General features: G+C 33.3%; 1 protein-coding gene across 2 annotated transcripts; it reads right to left on the bottom strand.

Annotated features, from left to right (window-relative positions):
* Positions 1-376: 376 nt before the first annotated feature.
* Positions 377-13188, bottom strand: LOC124362653. Of its 2 annotated transcripts, XR_006922485.1 has the most exons (5): positions 12888-13188; positions 10865-10978; positions 6886-8983; positions 6414-6664; positions 377-3981 (listed from the first exon to the last, which is right to left on the bottom strand). XR_006922485.1 is itself a non-coding variant. In XM_046817345.1 (3 exons), exons 1-3 carry the CDS (start codon positions 6886-6888, stop codon positions 3660-3662), a joined length of 576 nt encoding a protein of 191 aa, XP_046673301.1. In that variant the 5' UTR covers positions 6889-7970; the 3' UTR covers positions 377-3659. The 2 variants fall into 2 exon arrangements, 1 of the variants encoding a protein (XP_046673301.1); XM_046817345.1 differs by lacking the exons at positions 10865-10978; positions 12888-13188 and having other exon boundaries at positions 6886-7970.
* Positions 13189-17594: the final 4406 nt, after the last annotated feature.

The following is a 17594-nucleotide window of genomic DNA, read 5'->3' as shown; positions in this document are numbered from 1 at the left end:
ACGTTATTTGGGGGGGGGGGGGGTGGCGAGGCTTGCCACGGCACAGGAGTAGAACTAACCGAGATAATCTCACTACACTAGTGGAGGCAACCTTAGATCAACCGGTGTCAGATGTAGCTCACGAACATATGTCGATCTTCATTCACAATTTCACGAGCCACGTCTCATAAATTACAATTTTTCGTGATTAATCAGTTCTTGATTCAAATTATAACTAAATTATGTCTTGAAATTATGTAAACTGTGGTTCTTGTTCACCAGTTTTCTGACCTCAAATGTTTCTTTCTGAATTTTAAAAGTTGACCCAATTTCCTCTTTGCGATAAAAATCATGTTATAATTATTTTCATAAGTGAGGAGGTAAAATAAAAATCACATACATAAATAACATTTAATACCAATAAAAACATCTTATATAACATTTAATACCAATAAAAACATCTTATATAACATTTAATACCAATAAAAACATCTTATATACAAAACACATTGTACTTTATTCAATAAACTTGTTTGCTATTTACAGTAATATTTTCATTGTTTGGAATAAGTAATCCAAATTATATTTATCGTAATTCAGACATGTTCATTGGTGATTTGGAGCATATTTTCATATGTTTAGAAAAAAACTTAACCATGCTAAACAAAAGTTATTCAGGCTTCACATAGAATGTGATACACTATTTCATACAAAACATAAAACACATTAATATTTACATGTGTACAGCTTTAGTTCTTACAATTTAGAAATAGCTAAGATGTAATAATAAATCTACCAGGTTTATCCATAAGTAAAGAATGTATCACAGGTTCATTATTAATTAATATGATAATATTTGTTAGTTTACAATAGTAGGCTATAGCACTTACTATAGTATGGTTCACAACCATTTACCACTCAAAATGTGTTTTATGCACTAACTGGTAAGTATGCTGAATGATCTGTATAGTACAAAGATGAATATAGTATCAAGGTAACCAGCAATTACCTCTATAAGCGCTATGGGTCACAATCATTACATGTTAGAGCGCTAACAAAGAGATATGTAAGTGAGTTATCTGCACACCCAAGACAACAAGTCAGGATGGCAATGTGGTCTAAGGCACTACTATTGGACGTGAGATTTGGCCTTGGAGTTACAGGTTAGATTCCCACACCCAATGTAAGGAATTTCTCCAGTCTTGCGTGCACTCACTGGTCTGTGGAAAAGCTGGCAGGAGGGCCCAACGTAAATTAACGGTGGTTGGCTTAGATGGAAGTTGTCGGAATCAGAGCATTCTTGTGTAAGTGTACCAGGTATAAGACATCCATTTTGCATTCATTTTGCATTTTATATTTTATTGATTTGTGTTATTTTATGGTTTTCAAGGCATTTATTATCAAATTCTAACCATAATAGTAGCTTTAAAAACCCATTTAAACCATTCCTAGCATGTAAGGAAAAATTACTTGCAATTAGAGGGTTAAAACTAACTCTGTTTCAGACATGCAATTTAGAAGCCAGTGTATATGATCATTTCAGAATATGAAGCTATTAATTAGTTTTGTACCTAAGATTTTGGTGCATCATTCATCCAACTAAGCTACGAAATAAAACATTCAAGTTAATACATTTTTTACAGAATGGTTTTTATTTTTTTAATTGTGTTTTACAAAAACTATTTAGGATAACAAAAATAAAGATTAATTTGAACAAATACAACTTTCAATTATGAGAACGAATTGTTTACCAGTACAAATTAAGAGTTGCCACACCATGTGTTGCACAAGAGGCTTCGCTGTGATTGTATGCAACATTTCAATTATGAGAACAAATTGTTTACCAGTACAAATTAAGAGTTGCCACACCATGTGTTGCACAAGAGGCTTCGCTGTGATTGTATGCAACATTTCAATTATGAGAACGAATTGTTTACCAGTACAAATTAAGAGTTGCCACACCATGTGTTGCACAAGAGGCTTCGCTGTGATTGTATGCAACATTTCAATTATGAGAACAAATTGTTTACCAGTACAAATTAAGAGTATGCCACACCATGTGTTGTACAAGAGGCTTCGCTGTGATTGTATGCAACATTTCAATTATGAGAACGAAATTGTTTACCAGTACAAATTAAGAGTTGCCACACCATGTGTTGCACAAGAGGCTTCGCTGTGATTGTATGCAACATTTCAATTATGAGAACGAATTGTTTACCAGTACAAATTAAGAGTTGCCACACCATGTGTTGCACAAGAGGCTTCGCTGTGATTGTATGCAACATTTCAATTATGAGAACAAATTGTTTACCAGTACAAATTAAGAGTATGCCACACCATGTGTTGTACAAGAGGCTTCGCTGTGATTGTATGCAACATTTCAATTCTAAAGCTCATTGCATTCTCGAGATGTCTTGCGGACATATACACAGGCAGACAATCATACACAAGAGACATTTTTACGTCCCATCCGGCAGATAAAAGAGAAATTGTGTCAGTGTACTGATTGATAGACTTCCATAGCGGTAAACCAAATTCTATGGTTGGACATGCACCATTAGAGAACTCATTCTTGTCTATGCAGAAAAGAAGTTTCATGCAAACTTTAAAGGTCACAGATTAAATCTTTCTTGAGATTTCTTGCTACATGATACATTTACATTTTTGTTCTTTAGGTTGAGTTTAATAGCTTTAGTGAGCTAGGGAGTGTACAACCATGCAAGAGTGTGCTGATATCAAATCTTGACTTTTCACACTGACATTGATTTTCCACTCTATTATTTTATATTTTTACTCTATTAATGAAAGTCTACACAATGTCACATATGTTAAAATCCCTTATGATTGTACTAAATTTATTTACAAATTTATTGAATATGTTATTTTCTTGTTGCCATCATGATCACCTATATGACCATGTAAAAATATTCGCTAATACTCAGCTAAATCCCAGAGAGTGACATGCAGCACCAACAAACTCAGTGTGGTGTTGTAGAAATGAAGGTTCATTCAAAATTGTAAGTCTATAGGTCAGTTTGTCTACAAGATATCTTGCGCACAGATAGTCAGATGGACAGAAATGAAACTTTTCCAATTGCTAACACTCAACCAATTACGATTAAATAGAAAGAACTTTGTGTAGTAATACAGATCTTAAAAATGAGAGAGTATAAATATTGCTATGTTTAAGTGACAAACAATATTTTTTTTATAGAATGTGATTCATTTCACATGTATAACATCTTAGTATGGAACAAAACTTTTATCCTACCATATGGAAGTTTAATGGACTTAAAATGGTAGTAAAATATTTACTTCTGGAAAGGCCTTGTACAAGTAAAGTCATACACAGTCCACAACTTTAAATGATAACGTAAGCACCTACTTTTTTATTTTTACATTTAGAGATTAGAAATTAAATCTATCCGGATTTTACACATAAAAAATTGATGATTTATAAAAATACATTTTTTTATTAATTTGTGCTGAATGTATCACTTACCAATTTTTAACCATCGAATGTTTGAAAAGTTTTTAGTAGTAATAGAACTGATAAATTGATATATGACTATACATTTAAGTCATATACTTTATTCTTGAAAAATATAAATTAGATGAGAAGTGGATTAATTTTGCATTCTTCCATTAAATGATTGGAGATAACCTACCGAGATAAAGTTTCAAAATTGAAGTCCGACAAAAGGCAGTTCTTGATGATCATTCTCTTCTTCATCTTCACTTGTAGATTGTTCATCCAGGTTTAGTTGGAAACCTTTTATAACTATAGAGTTCCTTACTTCTTCATCTTCTATTTCTTCCCTGTCCAAATCAAAATCTCCAGAATTGAAGGGAAGTTTAAGTGGAGTGATTGGTCTCGAAACAATAAACTGCGGGGGGCTCCTCGGTTGTTGAAGAGCAGATACTAACAATGAGCTACCATTCTTCACAGGTGGAACATTCAAGAACTTGAACAGATGAGTCAGTTGTTCGGGTAACGAAAATCTAGAACAGTTAAAGATTTCAAAGTACAGTAAGTGCATCAATAATTCAAGGGTCAGATATATGATTTGTTAGCAATTGAGAGTTTAATTCAATAAAATATCATTAAGTCAATATAGTAGACTCCCTCTGGTTCGGCCCTGGTTGGTTTGGCCGCCAGATAAATCAGTTGTCTTCTAGGAAATGATAAAACACCTGCAGGACATTTTCCCACAGCAGAAATTGACGGGATTCAACTTGTTTATTATGTTTCCGGATAAACATAAACAAATCATCTCAGTTCAGTTGAAAATCGATTTCAATTGTTATGTGTCTAATATGTTTCGTTTTTAACTGTGTAGTGTCTGCAGGAAAACATGTTTTCGAAAATGAGTAATAAACATAAACATACAACAATGAAAATACAGGATATACTTAATACTTTACAGCACCTAGACAAAGGTGAATCAGTGTAAAACATTTGTAGGAAGTTCAATGTAGGTAGAAGAACTTTTAATAATTGGAATCGTAACAATCCATTAAGGCTTTTTGTATGCGAATTGAAACAGAAAAAGACCTCACTACTAGATATACCATGATAAAACCAAAACACAAACTGGTTGATGATGCATTGTAGCTCTGGTTTATGTTAATGATCTACTACTACACCTGCCCAAATCTACAGATCAGGTTGAGAATGGATGTTGTGGAGTGGAATTAGATGTCCTTCCAAAAAAAGATTTTTTGTTATAGATTAAATTTTTGGAAAGGTTTAAAGTTATTTTCCTCTCCATACCTGGGCCCTTGAATTTGGACCTTAAGCTAATATACATTAAAATTTAGCCACAAGTTTTCCATAAGTTTTAAAATAATTGAGTTTAAAGATATTTTGTCAGATTAAATCAATATAAATGATTTACTTTTTCTGCAAACAAATTTTTTTATCTGTCGTAGGCTCATCAGGCACCTAGGCATGAAAGTACTAACTCGCAGACATTTGTTTGAGCAGATGGATGAGCAAAATTTGCAATCAAATCAATGATAAACTCGAGTACTTGAAAATTCATCTTCTAAAAAAGAAAATATAAAAAATTGTTTGAAGCAGTCAGTTTTGTATTTTAAAAGCAATATTAAACAGAGGTGATCAAAAACACAATATAAAAGATATCCTTATGCAAACAAACAATTCTTGGTTAGCAGGAACATTGAAAATCCCAATAATGACGCAAAATCACCCAGGTCGATCCTACAAATCATTTGAGGAATTGAGAGAAGAGGGAGAAATAAAATCGAGGAACTTTGTTCTCCTGTAGATGAAGACTTCATTGTCCATGCAGTGCAAGTTGTACCGCAAAAGGTTGGTAAGAGAAATGATTCAAAAGTTTTAAAAGATATAACTGTTACCCAAATAAGTGCAAGCGAATGTAAAAAACATATTTCCAAAGTAAAGGAAGATATTACTCCCCTGACAGCAAGCTCTGATGTTTGTAGAATCCAATTTGATGAAAAGCCAATATGAAATAATAAAAGCAACAAACAAAATTTTTAGCTGCCTTAAAAGTTACACTTGAAGACCAAAAAAGAATGTTATCCTCCCAAGCAATCAGTATAACTGCTACGAGTGCAGAAAGTAATTTTCAGTCTGTAATGGATCTTACAATAAAACCCTTATCAATTTACCTGGAAGATATCTTAGGCACACTAAATGAAAATGGAAGAATTCACTACGGATAATTTCCAAATGGTGTTGTAGGGTCACAACAAGCCCAGTTCGAGCAGAGATTTACTGATGATGAAGACTCAATCTAATAATTTATAAGTTATTTTGTGCCAATACAAATTGTTTTTGGAGAGGAGAAGAATGAAGTCCTTTGAAAAAAACCCAAACCATCTTTTTTTACCCTATTTTCAGCCAATAAGATTTAGATTCTTGAATGAATCTAAGGATGGAAAACAGAACAAATAAATTATATAGAAGACAGTGAAAAATCTCTTGCTTAAAGTGTGCACACTAAGTACCTTAGCACCCTTACCACTGATGAGGTAGCTGCTATATAGAAATTGGGGAAGTGAATATAAATTTAAAAAAAACATTATTTACCATAACCAGTAACCAACTAATCAAGAGAAAGAGATATCTGAGCTTTGCCCAGTAGAAGGGCTGAACTGGTGACATTTTGGTTATTTGTTAAGCATTCTAATTACAGACCCAGCCAGCAGAAAAAGACATAAAATACATTATTTTTTAAAGAAATTTTGAGTTTTTTATAACTGAGTTACTGAAAAGCACAGACGTAATTTATGTTTAAGTAAACAGTTAAATTGCTATCTCCCAAGTTAATGTTCAAACATAAAAAAAGAAACTAACAAAATCAAATTTAAAGTACTAAGATTTTGTTAAATGGAATATAATATAATGAAAAAGAGTGCATAGTATTCTAGTATTCACATATTACCTTTTCTCTACAATTTTAGCTTCAGGAGGAAGTGATTCCCAAGAACATCCAGGGAGTTTGACGGATGCTACTGAGAATTTGAGTTTGTTTTTATGCAACAAGTATACGATTAGTAGTTTGAGAGCGTAGGTGTGCAGATTGCGATACACATTGTCCTCATGGATACCCTTCTTTGAGTTGTCATTTGGAGATGTAAATACAAGCACATAGTTAGCCTCTTCAAATGCCTTGTAATACCATTGCCATGGATTCTGAAACAAAATTTTAAAGTATATTCTCAATTTCTATACATATATTTATATCACACTGCAAGCAAAAGTATACACTCTAATACTTATAAAATCATAAAATGATAAGTGGTTAATGGGTTAAGCCCAGTAACTTTGCATTGCTCAATGACACATATACAAAGATTCACTGTTCTTAATTATTTGTTTAGATTTTTTATATGGAAATAAAAGAGGTTACTCACCATAGATTCTGTTTTGGATATGTCCAGGAGATCCAACCTTGGTTCAATATAACAGTTATCCTGGAGAAACTCTCTGAACTTGTATATGTTTTCAATATGAGATGGATAACTAGACTCGTATATGAACAGCACAATTGGGGATTTTTCTGGACCTGCAAATAAAAAACACTGCAGTAACTGCTTTCAAAATGTAGAACAGATCCACTCAATGTATCAGTTATACTGGGGAAACTCTCTGAACTTGTATATGTTTTCAATATGAGATGGATAACTAGACTCGTATATGAACAGCACAATTGGGGATTTTTCTGGACCTGCAAATAAAAAACACTGCAGTAACTGCTTTCAAAATGTAGAACAGATCCACTCAATGTATCAGTTATACTGGGGAAACTCTCTGAACTTGTATATGTTTTCAATATGAGATGGATAACTAGACTCGTATATGAACAGCACAATTGGGGATTTTTCTGGACCTGCAAATAAAAAACACTGCAGTAACTGCTTTCAAAATGTAGAACAGATCCACTCAATGTATCAGTTATACTGGAGAAACTCTCTGAACTTGTATATGTTTTCAATATGAGATGGATAACTAGACTCGTATATGAACAGCACAATTGGGGATTTTTCTGGACCTGCAAATAAAAAACACTGCAGTAACTGCTTTCAAAATGTAGAACAGATCCACTCAATGTATCAGTTATACTGGGGAAACTCTCTGAACTTGTATATGTTTTCAATATGAGATGGATAACTAGACTCGTATATGAACAGCACAATTGGGGATTTTTCTGGACCTGCAAATAAAAAACACTGCAGTAACTGCTTTCAAAATGTAGAACAGATCCACTCAATGTATCAGTTATACTGGAGAAACTCTCTGAACTTGTATATGTTTTCAATATGAGATGGATAACTAGACTCGTATATGAACAGCACAATTGGGGATTTTTCTGGACCTGCAAATAAAAAACACTGCAGTAACTGCTTTCAAAATGTAGAACAGATCCACTCAATGTATCAGTTATACTGGGGAAACTCTCTGAACTTGTATATGTTTTCAATATGAGATGGATAACTAGACTCGTATATGAACAGCACAATTGGGGATTTTTTCTGGACCTGCAAATAAAAAAACACTGCAGTAACTGCTTTCAAAATGTAGAACAGATCCACTCAATGTATCAGTTATACTGGGGAAACTCTCTGAACTTGTATATGTTTTCAATATGAGATGGATAACTAGACTCGTATATGAACAGCACAATTGGGGATTTTTCTGGACCTGCAAATAAAAAACACTGCAGTAACTGCTTTCAAAATGTAGAACAGATCCACTCAATGTATCAGTTATACTGGGGAAACTCTCTGAACTTGTATATGTTTTCAATATGAGATGGATAACTAGACTCGTATATGAACAGCACAATTGGGGATTTTTCTGGACCTGCAAATAAAAAACACTGCAGTAACTGCTTTCAAAATGTAGAACAGATCCACTCAATGTATCAGTTATACTGGGGAAACTCTCTGAACTTGTATATGTTTTCAATATGAGATGGATAACTAGACTCGTATATGAACAGCACAATTGGGGATTTTTCTGGACCTGCAAATAAAAAACACTGCAGTAACTGCTTTCAAAATGTAGAACAGATCCACTCAATGTATCAGTTATACTGGGGAAACTCTCTGAACTTGTATATGTTTTCAATATGAGATGGATAACTAGACTCGTATATGAACAGCACAATTGGGGATTTTTCTGGACCTGCAAATAAAAAACACTGCAGTAACTGCTTTCAAAATGTAGAACAGATCCACTCAATGTATCAGTTATACTGGGGAAACTCTCTGAACTTGTATATGTTTTCAATATGAGATGGATAACTAGACTCGTATATGAACAGCACAATTGGGGATTTTTCTGGACCTGCAAATAAAAAACACTGCAGTAACTGCTTTCAAAATGTAGAACAGATCCACTCAATGTATCAGTTATACTGGGGAAACTCTCTGAACTTGTATATGTTTTCAATATGAGATGGATAACTAGACTCGTATATGAACAGCACAATTGGGGATTTTTCTGGACCTGCAAATAAAAAACACTGCAGTAACTGCTTTCAAAATGTAGAACAGATCCACTCAATGTATCAGTTATACTGGGGAAAATCCTTAAACTTGTAAATCTTCTCAATATGAGCCTGATAGCTGGACTTTTATATGAACAGCACTTGTTCTGGATTTGTGAGTGTATTAATAATGCTGTAATTGATTAGGATATGACAAACTGATCCACCTTGAGCTCATTGTAAAAGTTATCCTGCAGAAACTCCCAAAACTAGTATACATTCTCTATATTATGAGATGAATAGCTGGAATCAGACATAAACTGCACAATTAGTGACTGTTCTAGACCTGCATGTAGCCCACAAAACACTACACTAACTGTTATGGAGCATGTTAAAAAAAACTCGTAAGTAGATTAATATACAACAGAATTAAGTAAAATTTCTTTATTTTTTAAGAATTTTATTGTTAACCCAAATTGCTTGTGACACATAGCAATTTACAAACAGTGAAAATTAAAGGGAAGCGCTTCTCGCTAAGAAACTCCTTTAGGAAGCGGAACAAGTGAAAATCACTTGACGCTATGTCCGGACTGTACTGTGGGTAGTCCATATGTTCCCATCCAAATTTCTTGATTGGAGTTTGTGTTTCTTTTGCAGTATGGTGTCTGGCATTGTCATGCAACAGCAACAGTCCAGACAAAATTTTTTATACATAAAATTCAAGTTACCTGTTTAACTTGATAAAGAAGGCCAATACTCTGTGATATTGCGTAGTATTTCCTCGAACAGGTCCTTTCCTTTGTGTCTCCGCCGCCACATAAACTCGCACAAGTATAAGTCTAACATTACACGGCTGGTCCCGCATTAATTTTTATTACGCTGTTTTGCCAGACGCCAAGTACTTTCAACTGTTTGTGTGTGTCCACCACTGTTAGGATCCACGAAATTGTATGTATGGTTCACTGTATAGTGTTTATAACCTAATTTGTAGATCCCGTTATATGCCTGCTACTCGTCTGATATAATAGCTGTACCTGGTCGGATATATTCCTTAATAATAGGCAATAGCTGAGCCGTGGAACGTTCAGCAACGGCTACTAAAAAACACTCACGACTTTCCCGACAAACTCCTCCGAACACCCACTGTTGTGGTAGTACAAGTTCGACATTGATTTTACGAGGAGAAAATAAACTTTCATCAAACTCTACGGTAGTGTTCAGTCCCCCAATTTGAATAGGGTTGCATAGAATATTGTCGGCACAAATTTCTCACATATAATTACACCAATCAACTGTAGGGTTATAGTTGATTTCTAATTCATGTTCACAAAATTGTATTGTTGTTAATTTCTTTGACCAACTGTAAATGAAAGAATACCTTACAGGATGAGAGTTTTGAACTTGTTAAATATGTATTGATACGAATCGATTTGTACTCACGGCACTCACGTTTAGAACAAACCCACCAACGAGTTTACATTAAAACCGTATCGTGGCCACGGGAACATGTTCGGGGATTATGTAAAATCGACTTTGGCTGGAAAAACCTAATTGTGTCTCCTTCACTTCTATAAGCAACCACTAGGCGAAGAAAGTTCATAGTAGGTTTACAATAAACTGGTTGCTGCAAGGAATGTACACGCACTGGCAGCGCACGTCGGCAGAGGCTCGCTTATCGCGCAGACAGAGATAAGGATATACTAGATAAGAAAGCTGCTTCTACAGAACCCTGCTTTAAAATAACTAATCACAACCATTGTAGTCGTACTTTTACTTAATCCTCAAGTAAACGATAAAAAAATTCTATTTTAATAGTGTTATACGTATAACAGAAAAGATCCAGCGACTAAAATAACAAATATTATTTATTACTAACCCTTAAAGAAAATAAAATACTTTACCATCAATTATTTTCTTGTAGAATTTGTTCCTCAAAACCAATAGCGCCAAAAGTGCAAAACCAATTGAGGCAATCAGCATGATAACACTCATTACCTGGATACCTCTTCTTGAACCTAGAAAAATACAATGCAGTCAAGATCGCTATTATTACAATTACTTTCCGTCATGTTTAAAATAATTAAACATCTAAGTTTCTTGGTTCACACTACATCTTCATTTAAAAGATGTTAACCCGAAACTTAGATGTAACCTAAACAACTTGTTGATTAGTAAAATGTAGATTCATGATCAACATGAACAACTTCAGTTGCCCAATTTCTATTTCAACCCATATGCTTAAACTGAATATGAAGAAATACATATAATTAATACAGATTTGAAATAATGCAAACCCTGTACATACATTTTTCAACAATCAAAATGAAATTAAACTTTATAAAATGTTTATCACACAATATATTTAAGATTATTTTTAAGGGTTTATATACATCACATCTTTTTTTTTAAAAAAAGGAACACTTTTTTATTATATAAATACAAAGTTGTCATTTGTGCAGGGCCAAGATAACATGTTTTGTAAATACGACCAAGATATAGGTTTCATTAATTTCATAAATCATAATGAGATCATAATTTCAAAATTTGGTTGAACTAACCTTTACCTGTTTTTCAAAAACAAGATTAATCTAAAGAATACTTCAAGTAGTCTAATTAATATTTTCTAAAGCTTTTTATTTTATTTTCTGGATTTCCATATTTAACACAGTTTAGACTCAACGAATTTAATTCTCAGTTATAGTCTAGACGTAACTTTGCCCATAAGCCTTTACATAATATAATGAGCGGAACTATTGAAAACAAAGTAGCAATTTACTATCATCTGTGGAACTGTGGTAAAAACCTGGTTTATTGCCCCTAACACTTACTTCGTTACAATTAGCCAACATTCAAAGACAAGGATTAAATACATCTTATAGTAAATAAACTAGCAAATAGAAATAGTCACCAGATGCAATGTATTACCTGATCTTTCTGATTACTCAAATGTTGTGATGGAAAACTTATCTTTGATGTATCAACTGTGTTACTGAATGAAAGTCATTGTATTGGTTTAGTGCTTCTTATACTATTTAAAACAATGTTTTGCATTTCAAGACAAATTAATCACTTTTATTTACATACCACTAGTATTCATCACTTTTAATTGTGATTCTATAAACACAAAGAAGAATACTTTTTTTAAAGTTTGTTATTGAAGATGAAAGGTTTGAAAGGATAATAGGATTTCGGATATGTGTCATTGTTATATATTAAAAAAGGAAAACAAGGTGTTATACTTTTTGTATCATATAACGATGGTAAATGCCCGGGGTTCTATTATCCTTACAAAAGAATAATAATTAGTACAAATAAGTGACAGTGAAGTTTACACGATTCCCAAATACAAGTGAACTTGGAATCTAGTGTTCTTAGTGACATTTTTGGAACCAACAGTCATGTTGATTCTTCTTGTAAATAACTTTGAAAGCTTTTTATAAGTAAATAAATAGTACTTTTTAAACATTACTAGCAGCATTTACTTGAGTATCAGAGCATCAGAGTATCAGAGATGTTACATGTTTTTTTTATTGGATGGTCATGCATGACATTTTTAGCCATAGTTTTACACAAAAATTGGTGGTACAACAGAGAGCGAGATGCACTTTCATATTATGTTAAATTAAATTTCACAGTAAATATTTTCCTACTTTGATTAGTTTTTAGAACTTTAAGTAGATTTTTCTTTTTTATTTAATTTAATATAACAAAATATATAAAAATAGAGATTTTTTAACAAGAAGATCATTTTTCTCTGAACATTTAGATACCATATGCAGTAGTAGTACATATATAATCATAAACATAGATTTTTTTAATCTTACTAAAACAGGTAAGACATGGGTTTCACAGGTGAACAGTTTTCGCAGTACAACGGAAAATGGTATGCAAGAAATTGTAAGATTTTGGAATATAGTAACTTACCAGGAATACAAAGCTGGGGTGTAGAAGAACTGTGGCACTCGGCCAAGCAGTGACTGCTCTGGAAGCTGCTGTTGAAGTAGTAATATCCAGTGATGTATTTGGTGTCAAACATCCCTGTTGAAATAAAATCTCCTGGCTGTTTATCTGACATATCTATTGTCCACTCCTCCAGTTTCGACACTGGACCACCCAAGTCTTGCTGGTACAGCAAAGAGACATTTACTCTTGAAATGTTAAGCTGTTTGGGAGGAACAAGCAACTTCATTCTTACTTGGGGTAGTGCCGTTTGTTCAAACAGAGTGAACAATGGGGGGGGTGGGGGGGGGGGGGGGTGGGGGGGGGGGGGGGTGGGGGGGGGGGGGGGTGGGGGGGGGGGGGGGTGGGGGGGGGGGGGGGTGGGGGGGGGGAATGTCTGTAATAAAATCTTATTAGCTGTACAAAATAGTTGGTTATTATTTTTTTACCTCAATATGTGAAAAAAAAACAGCATAAGTTAAAGTTTTAAAATATTTGTATCTACTATAAAATTTATTTATTGTTTTGTTTGCAAGTAGTGTTTAAATTAACCGAAAGGTGAATGATATAGTTTTAACACACTCCAATACTAAGATCAAATAACAAATCGTATTTTTCGAACGTTAGATCTTTGAAATTATCTGAAGAAGAATAAAGTAATCATATTCTGGTCACCACAGTCATGTGAGATAAGCGGAGCATCTAACGATGCTAAAAAATTGCTAAAAAGCATTCAATGAGCATCAACGAAAGGTATATTTTGTATTATTTTGGTAACTTTATGCTCTAGAACGTAAAAGTATAAACGAAGGCTTCATTATTCGTATAATCAACGCGTAAGACGTATTCTATGATATCGATGAATATAACAATATAAGTTATTTCTCTATGTAATAGGGTTTTTTTTGTTTGTTTTTGGTTTTTTTACATTAGCAACACGACCATGCTTTACTGAAGTAAACAAAAAATAGTTTTGACCAATTTTTTCCTTGTTCATTTTCCTGGACTTTTGACGTTTCTTGAGATTTAGGGTAGATAGAAGTATAGGTTATGTTCGACATGGTGGTGTCAGTTATGTGGATATTTTTGTAGAAAACACTTGTTAAACAAAAATCACTTAGACAATTAAATTAAATTATTTATTATTATAGCTTCTCGAATAGTTTTGATAGCAGAATATACTTTAAGTAGCCAATACTCGGCCAAAGTCAAAAGATAACATAGTTTTAGTGAGCTTATAAACTATTTTTAAATTGGCTATATGTGTATTATCTAATTTTTTTAAAGACTGTAATCTACAGACTCTCATTTAAGTAACAAGGCTATGGTGTATTATGTGTGTAATCAATGTGGATTGTAAGCATAATTACTCCAAGCATACTTCATTCATCATGTTATTACTGCAAGAACACTTGATGTTTTTTTATACTTGCCACTAAATATTTTGTTTTGGAATTGGAATATTCTGTGAATGTTTCCGTTATTGACACCCGTGATCAAAATAGACCTGGAAAGAAATCTTTGTTATCAAACCCAGCAGGATGTAAAATGTTCCAAACAAGTAAGTCACTAAACGAGAGCTCTTTAAATTTAATTAAACAATTATCTCAAGTTGACAAATGAATTAGACCTAAGTTATCGTAGATTTTATGATATTTGTGCAGAGTATGGATAAGCGGACCTGTTTTTATAATTGCTTAGAATTATAATCAATACCTCATATATAATGTTGAATAATAAAAATATCAATATAATTTATTTAAGTTTATCAATGTATGAAAATTACAAAATAAAAGTAGGGTTTGAAAATTAACCCGCCGTGCGTCCATTGTCAATATTTTTGACAACTCATATTTTCACTAAATTTTCATCGGTTATACCACAAATTTTTTGATGAAAGCCTAAACATTAATCTCATTAAATTCATTTTACTGACGCTAATACTGATTCAGATTGCATTATAGACCAATACTGTTCAAAAAAGCCCACAAGTTTTTCTATATGATTAGTGGTCTTTGGAATTCGATAATCATAAGCCACAACTGTTTTACAAAACCAATTGAAATAATTTGTTTATGTTAAAAGGAGAGTTCCATCAAGGAAAAAACTAAAGGACTGCAGATCATGTATGGCACCAATGTTTTGCCCCTGTTTAAAATTATTGCGTTTGTGTCTTGTACTATACTCACAGAGATACTCTTGTGTTAAGTAGAACAACATTGAAAAGGCCGGCTGGTGTCTGTCTTCCACTCTCGCCCGCAAATCACCACCGAATTGGGAATAGATGACTAAACCAGATCATGTTTCTAATAATAATAATTAAACGATATCTCTGAAATTAGTAGCATAAATAATCTGCTTCACGTTGTGGATATTAGCCAAATTTGACACAAATCTGATTAAAAGCTGTGACCAGTACAAATAGGAACATTGGAAGCACTTCAGTCCGTATTGATATTGGTTACCGTATTGCAATGCTATTTTAGTTAGTTTTTCTAAAGTTAACTGTTATTTTTATTTAAACGACGGCTACTCATCAGAATACAGGTAGTGTTTCAATCTTTAAAATGTGTTTACATTGGTACAAATGACTTAAGTTGAAACTATTAAATCAGTATCGGTTTGGATCAGTATATTGATGGATGTAATTTTATGCAATATAGTTTATTAATATTGATTTTAAAAACACCAGATCAAGTTATTTTTCCCATGCTGCTATCCCGAAAGATTTCATAGCCATATGTATCTTGAAAAGTTATGTTGCTTAAACCCTTGTACAATAAACAAACAAACAATAAAAAAATAAATACAAATTATAAAGTTTATAACTTAAATTTAATTAAGCAATAAAAATTAATTATTTTGGGTTAAAATATATTTAAGACTAGTGTTAATTTATATGTGGACTCCCTTTTCCTATGCTTTCAGTACAAGGAAAGCTAAACAGTACTTTATACAAAAAGCTCCATCTAATGAGTGTTTGAATATGACAAGCCCACGGGTATTTTGAGAGTTCTAGTGGCGTTGTAACTTTTGTTTTTGCCCACCTGCAATATTAGTTGGAAAATACAATTTTTTCATTTGGGCCCTACGTGAATGCCATGAAGCAATAGCTTTACATCTAAATTACATCCAAATTTTTAAGCAAAATATGGTGAAAAAATTAATTCTGTAATCTTTGTCTATGTTGTTTTTCCAGAAACCTCACCATATTCATTCTTGCAACTTATGGCTGTGAACTAGTATTTTTAGTACTCCTTAAGTCATCAAATTTCAGCTTGCGCACAAGTGTTCCATTGTCAGAGCTTTAATTTTTTTGGGTATTTGTTGAGCCCCAAAAGCCAATAACTCAATATATTTTCTTTTTAGCACCTGCCGAATTATCAATATTTTATTTTAGATATAACCACCCCACACTGGTAATTACGGTATGCACTGTATAAATAACATATCTAACAACAGCACTCGACAGTACTAAACAATACAACACTACAACAGATTATATGGGCCACACATGCATGTAATAATGCATGCCACACAATTTTGTAAGACAAGACCTGGTAAGACTTCAAAATTGCAAATGGAAGAGCTGCGTTTATGATCTTGTTGGCTCAATGTGAGAATGAGTCGCTGAGTATGTCATGTAGCGATTCTGCGTCCTGCACCGCTGTGCTTGCACTTATGTGACAAGCCAGCCTGAAAAGACCTCCAGGCCCTCCGACTGTCCGTTTAGGTGTCACGTTTGCGAACAGTCCGGGCCCAACTAACCCTCGCTTCACGTCCATTGATTATTTAAACATTATTATATCATAACTAAATAAGTTGAATTCATGAAATAAATGCCAAATTGTAACACAAGACAAGCAAAACTGGGAGTTTCATTAAGTAAGCCTAGGTTTAAATGAAGGCCTCTGTTATAGTCATTTGTTAGAAACATTAAACATCATTAATGAGAATTTTGAGGGGTGCTGGAAAGCAACTTCATCACCCCTCCCCCTACCTACGTCCTTGCTTGTGAAATCAGAGTGATTTTCTAACCATGGACCACCAATTGATGCATTGACATGTATTTCGCTTGGAGTTTAAGTAATACTCACATAAAGGATGATACTGCAGAAACTCTCAGAGCAGTCTTCCACCCACACGTTACCTTTCAAACCCATCTCCTCTGGAGTTCGGTTAGAAAAAAGGAGGGTAAATGGATTGGTCTAAAAGATTAAGGTTGATTAAACCAGACTACTTCTTGCTAACACCTCTCCATAAATATTTTATGATTTTAATTTATGGCTTAGAAATAGTTTGTTTGCAAGCATAAAAACATTGTCTTTACTGTAAACTTGCTTTGGGTAGACCTGTTTGATAACAGAAAGGAAGATGTTATGTTGACTAATTGTTAAACAATATGATCTGTTAAAATTAATGGCTTATAATTGTAATGGGATCTAATTCAAAATAAAATATATACTGTATTACTTAAGAACTCTTGACTAATGATACTTCCAGGAATATGTTTACATCTCCAACATGTTATTTTTCTCATACTTTTCTCGATATAATTTAGAAATATGTTTAAAAAAATGGAGCTAAGTGGGAGCTCTGAGTATGTATCATCCTTGGAAGATTGTGTAGTTAGAGGAAGTACTATCCAGCACACTAATCTGGTGTAAGCGTAGCGGCATGAAACTAAATGCA

This window comes from Homalodisca vitripennis, chromosome 5, assembly GCF_021130785.1.
Source record: "Homalodisca vitripennis isolate AUS2020 chromosome 5, UT_GWSS_2.1, whole genome shotgun sequence".
In the NCBI taxonomy this organism is placed as follows: Eukaryota; Metazoa; Arthropoda; class Insecta; order Hemiptera; family Cicadellidae; genus Homalodisca; species Homalodisca vitripennis.
The sequence above is the reverse complement of the archived record's forward strand: the minus strand, read 5'-3'. Positions and strand labels throughout refer to the sequence as shown.

Excerpts from the sequence above, each read along its gene's own strand:
- LOC124362653 (XM_046817345.1), bottom strand. Across the intron at positions 3,982-6,413 it reads GCTAAAATTGTAGAGAAAAG|ATTTTCGTTACCCGAACAAC; the intron begins GTAATATGTGAA and ends TAACTGTTCTAG.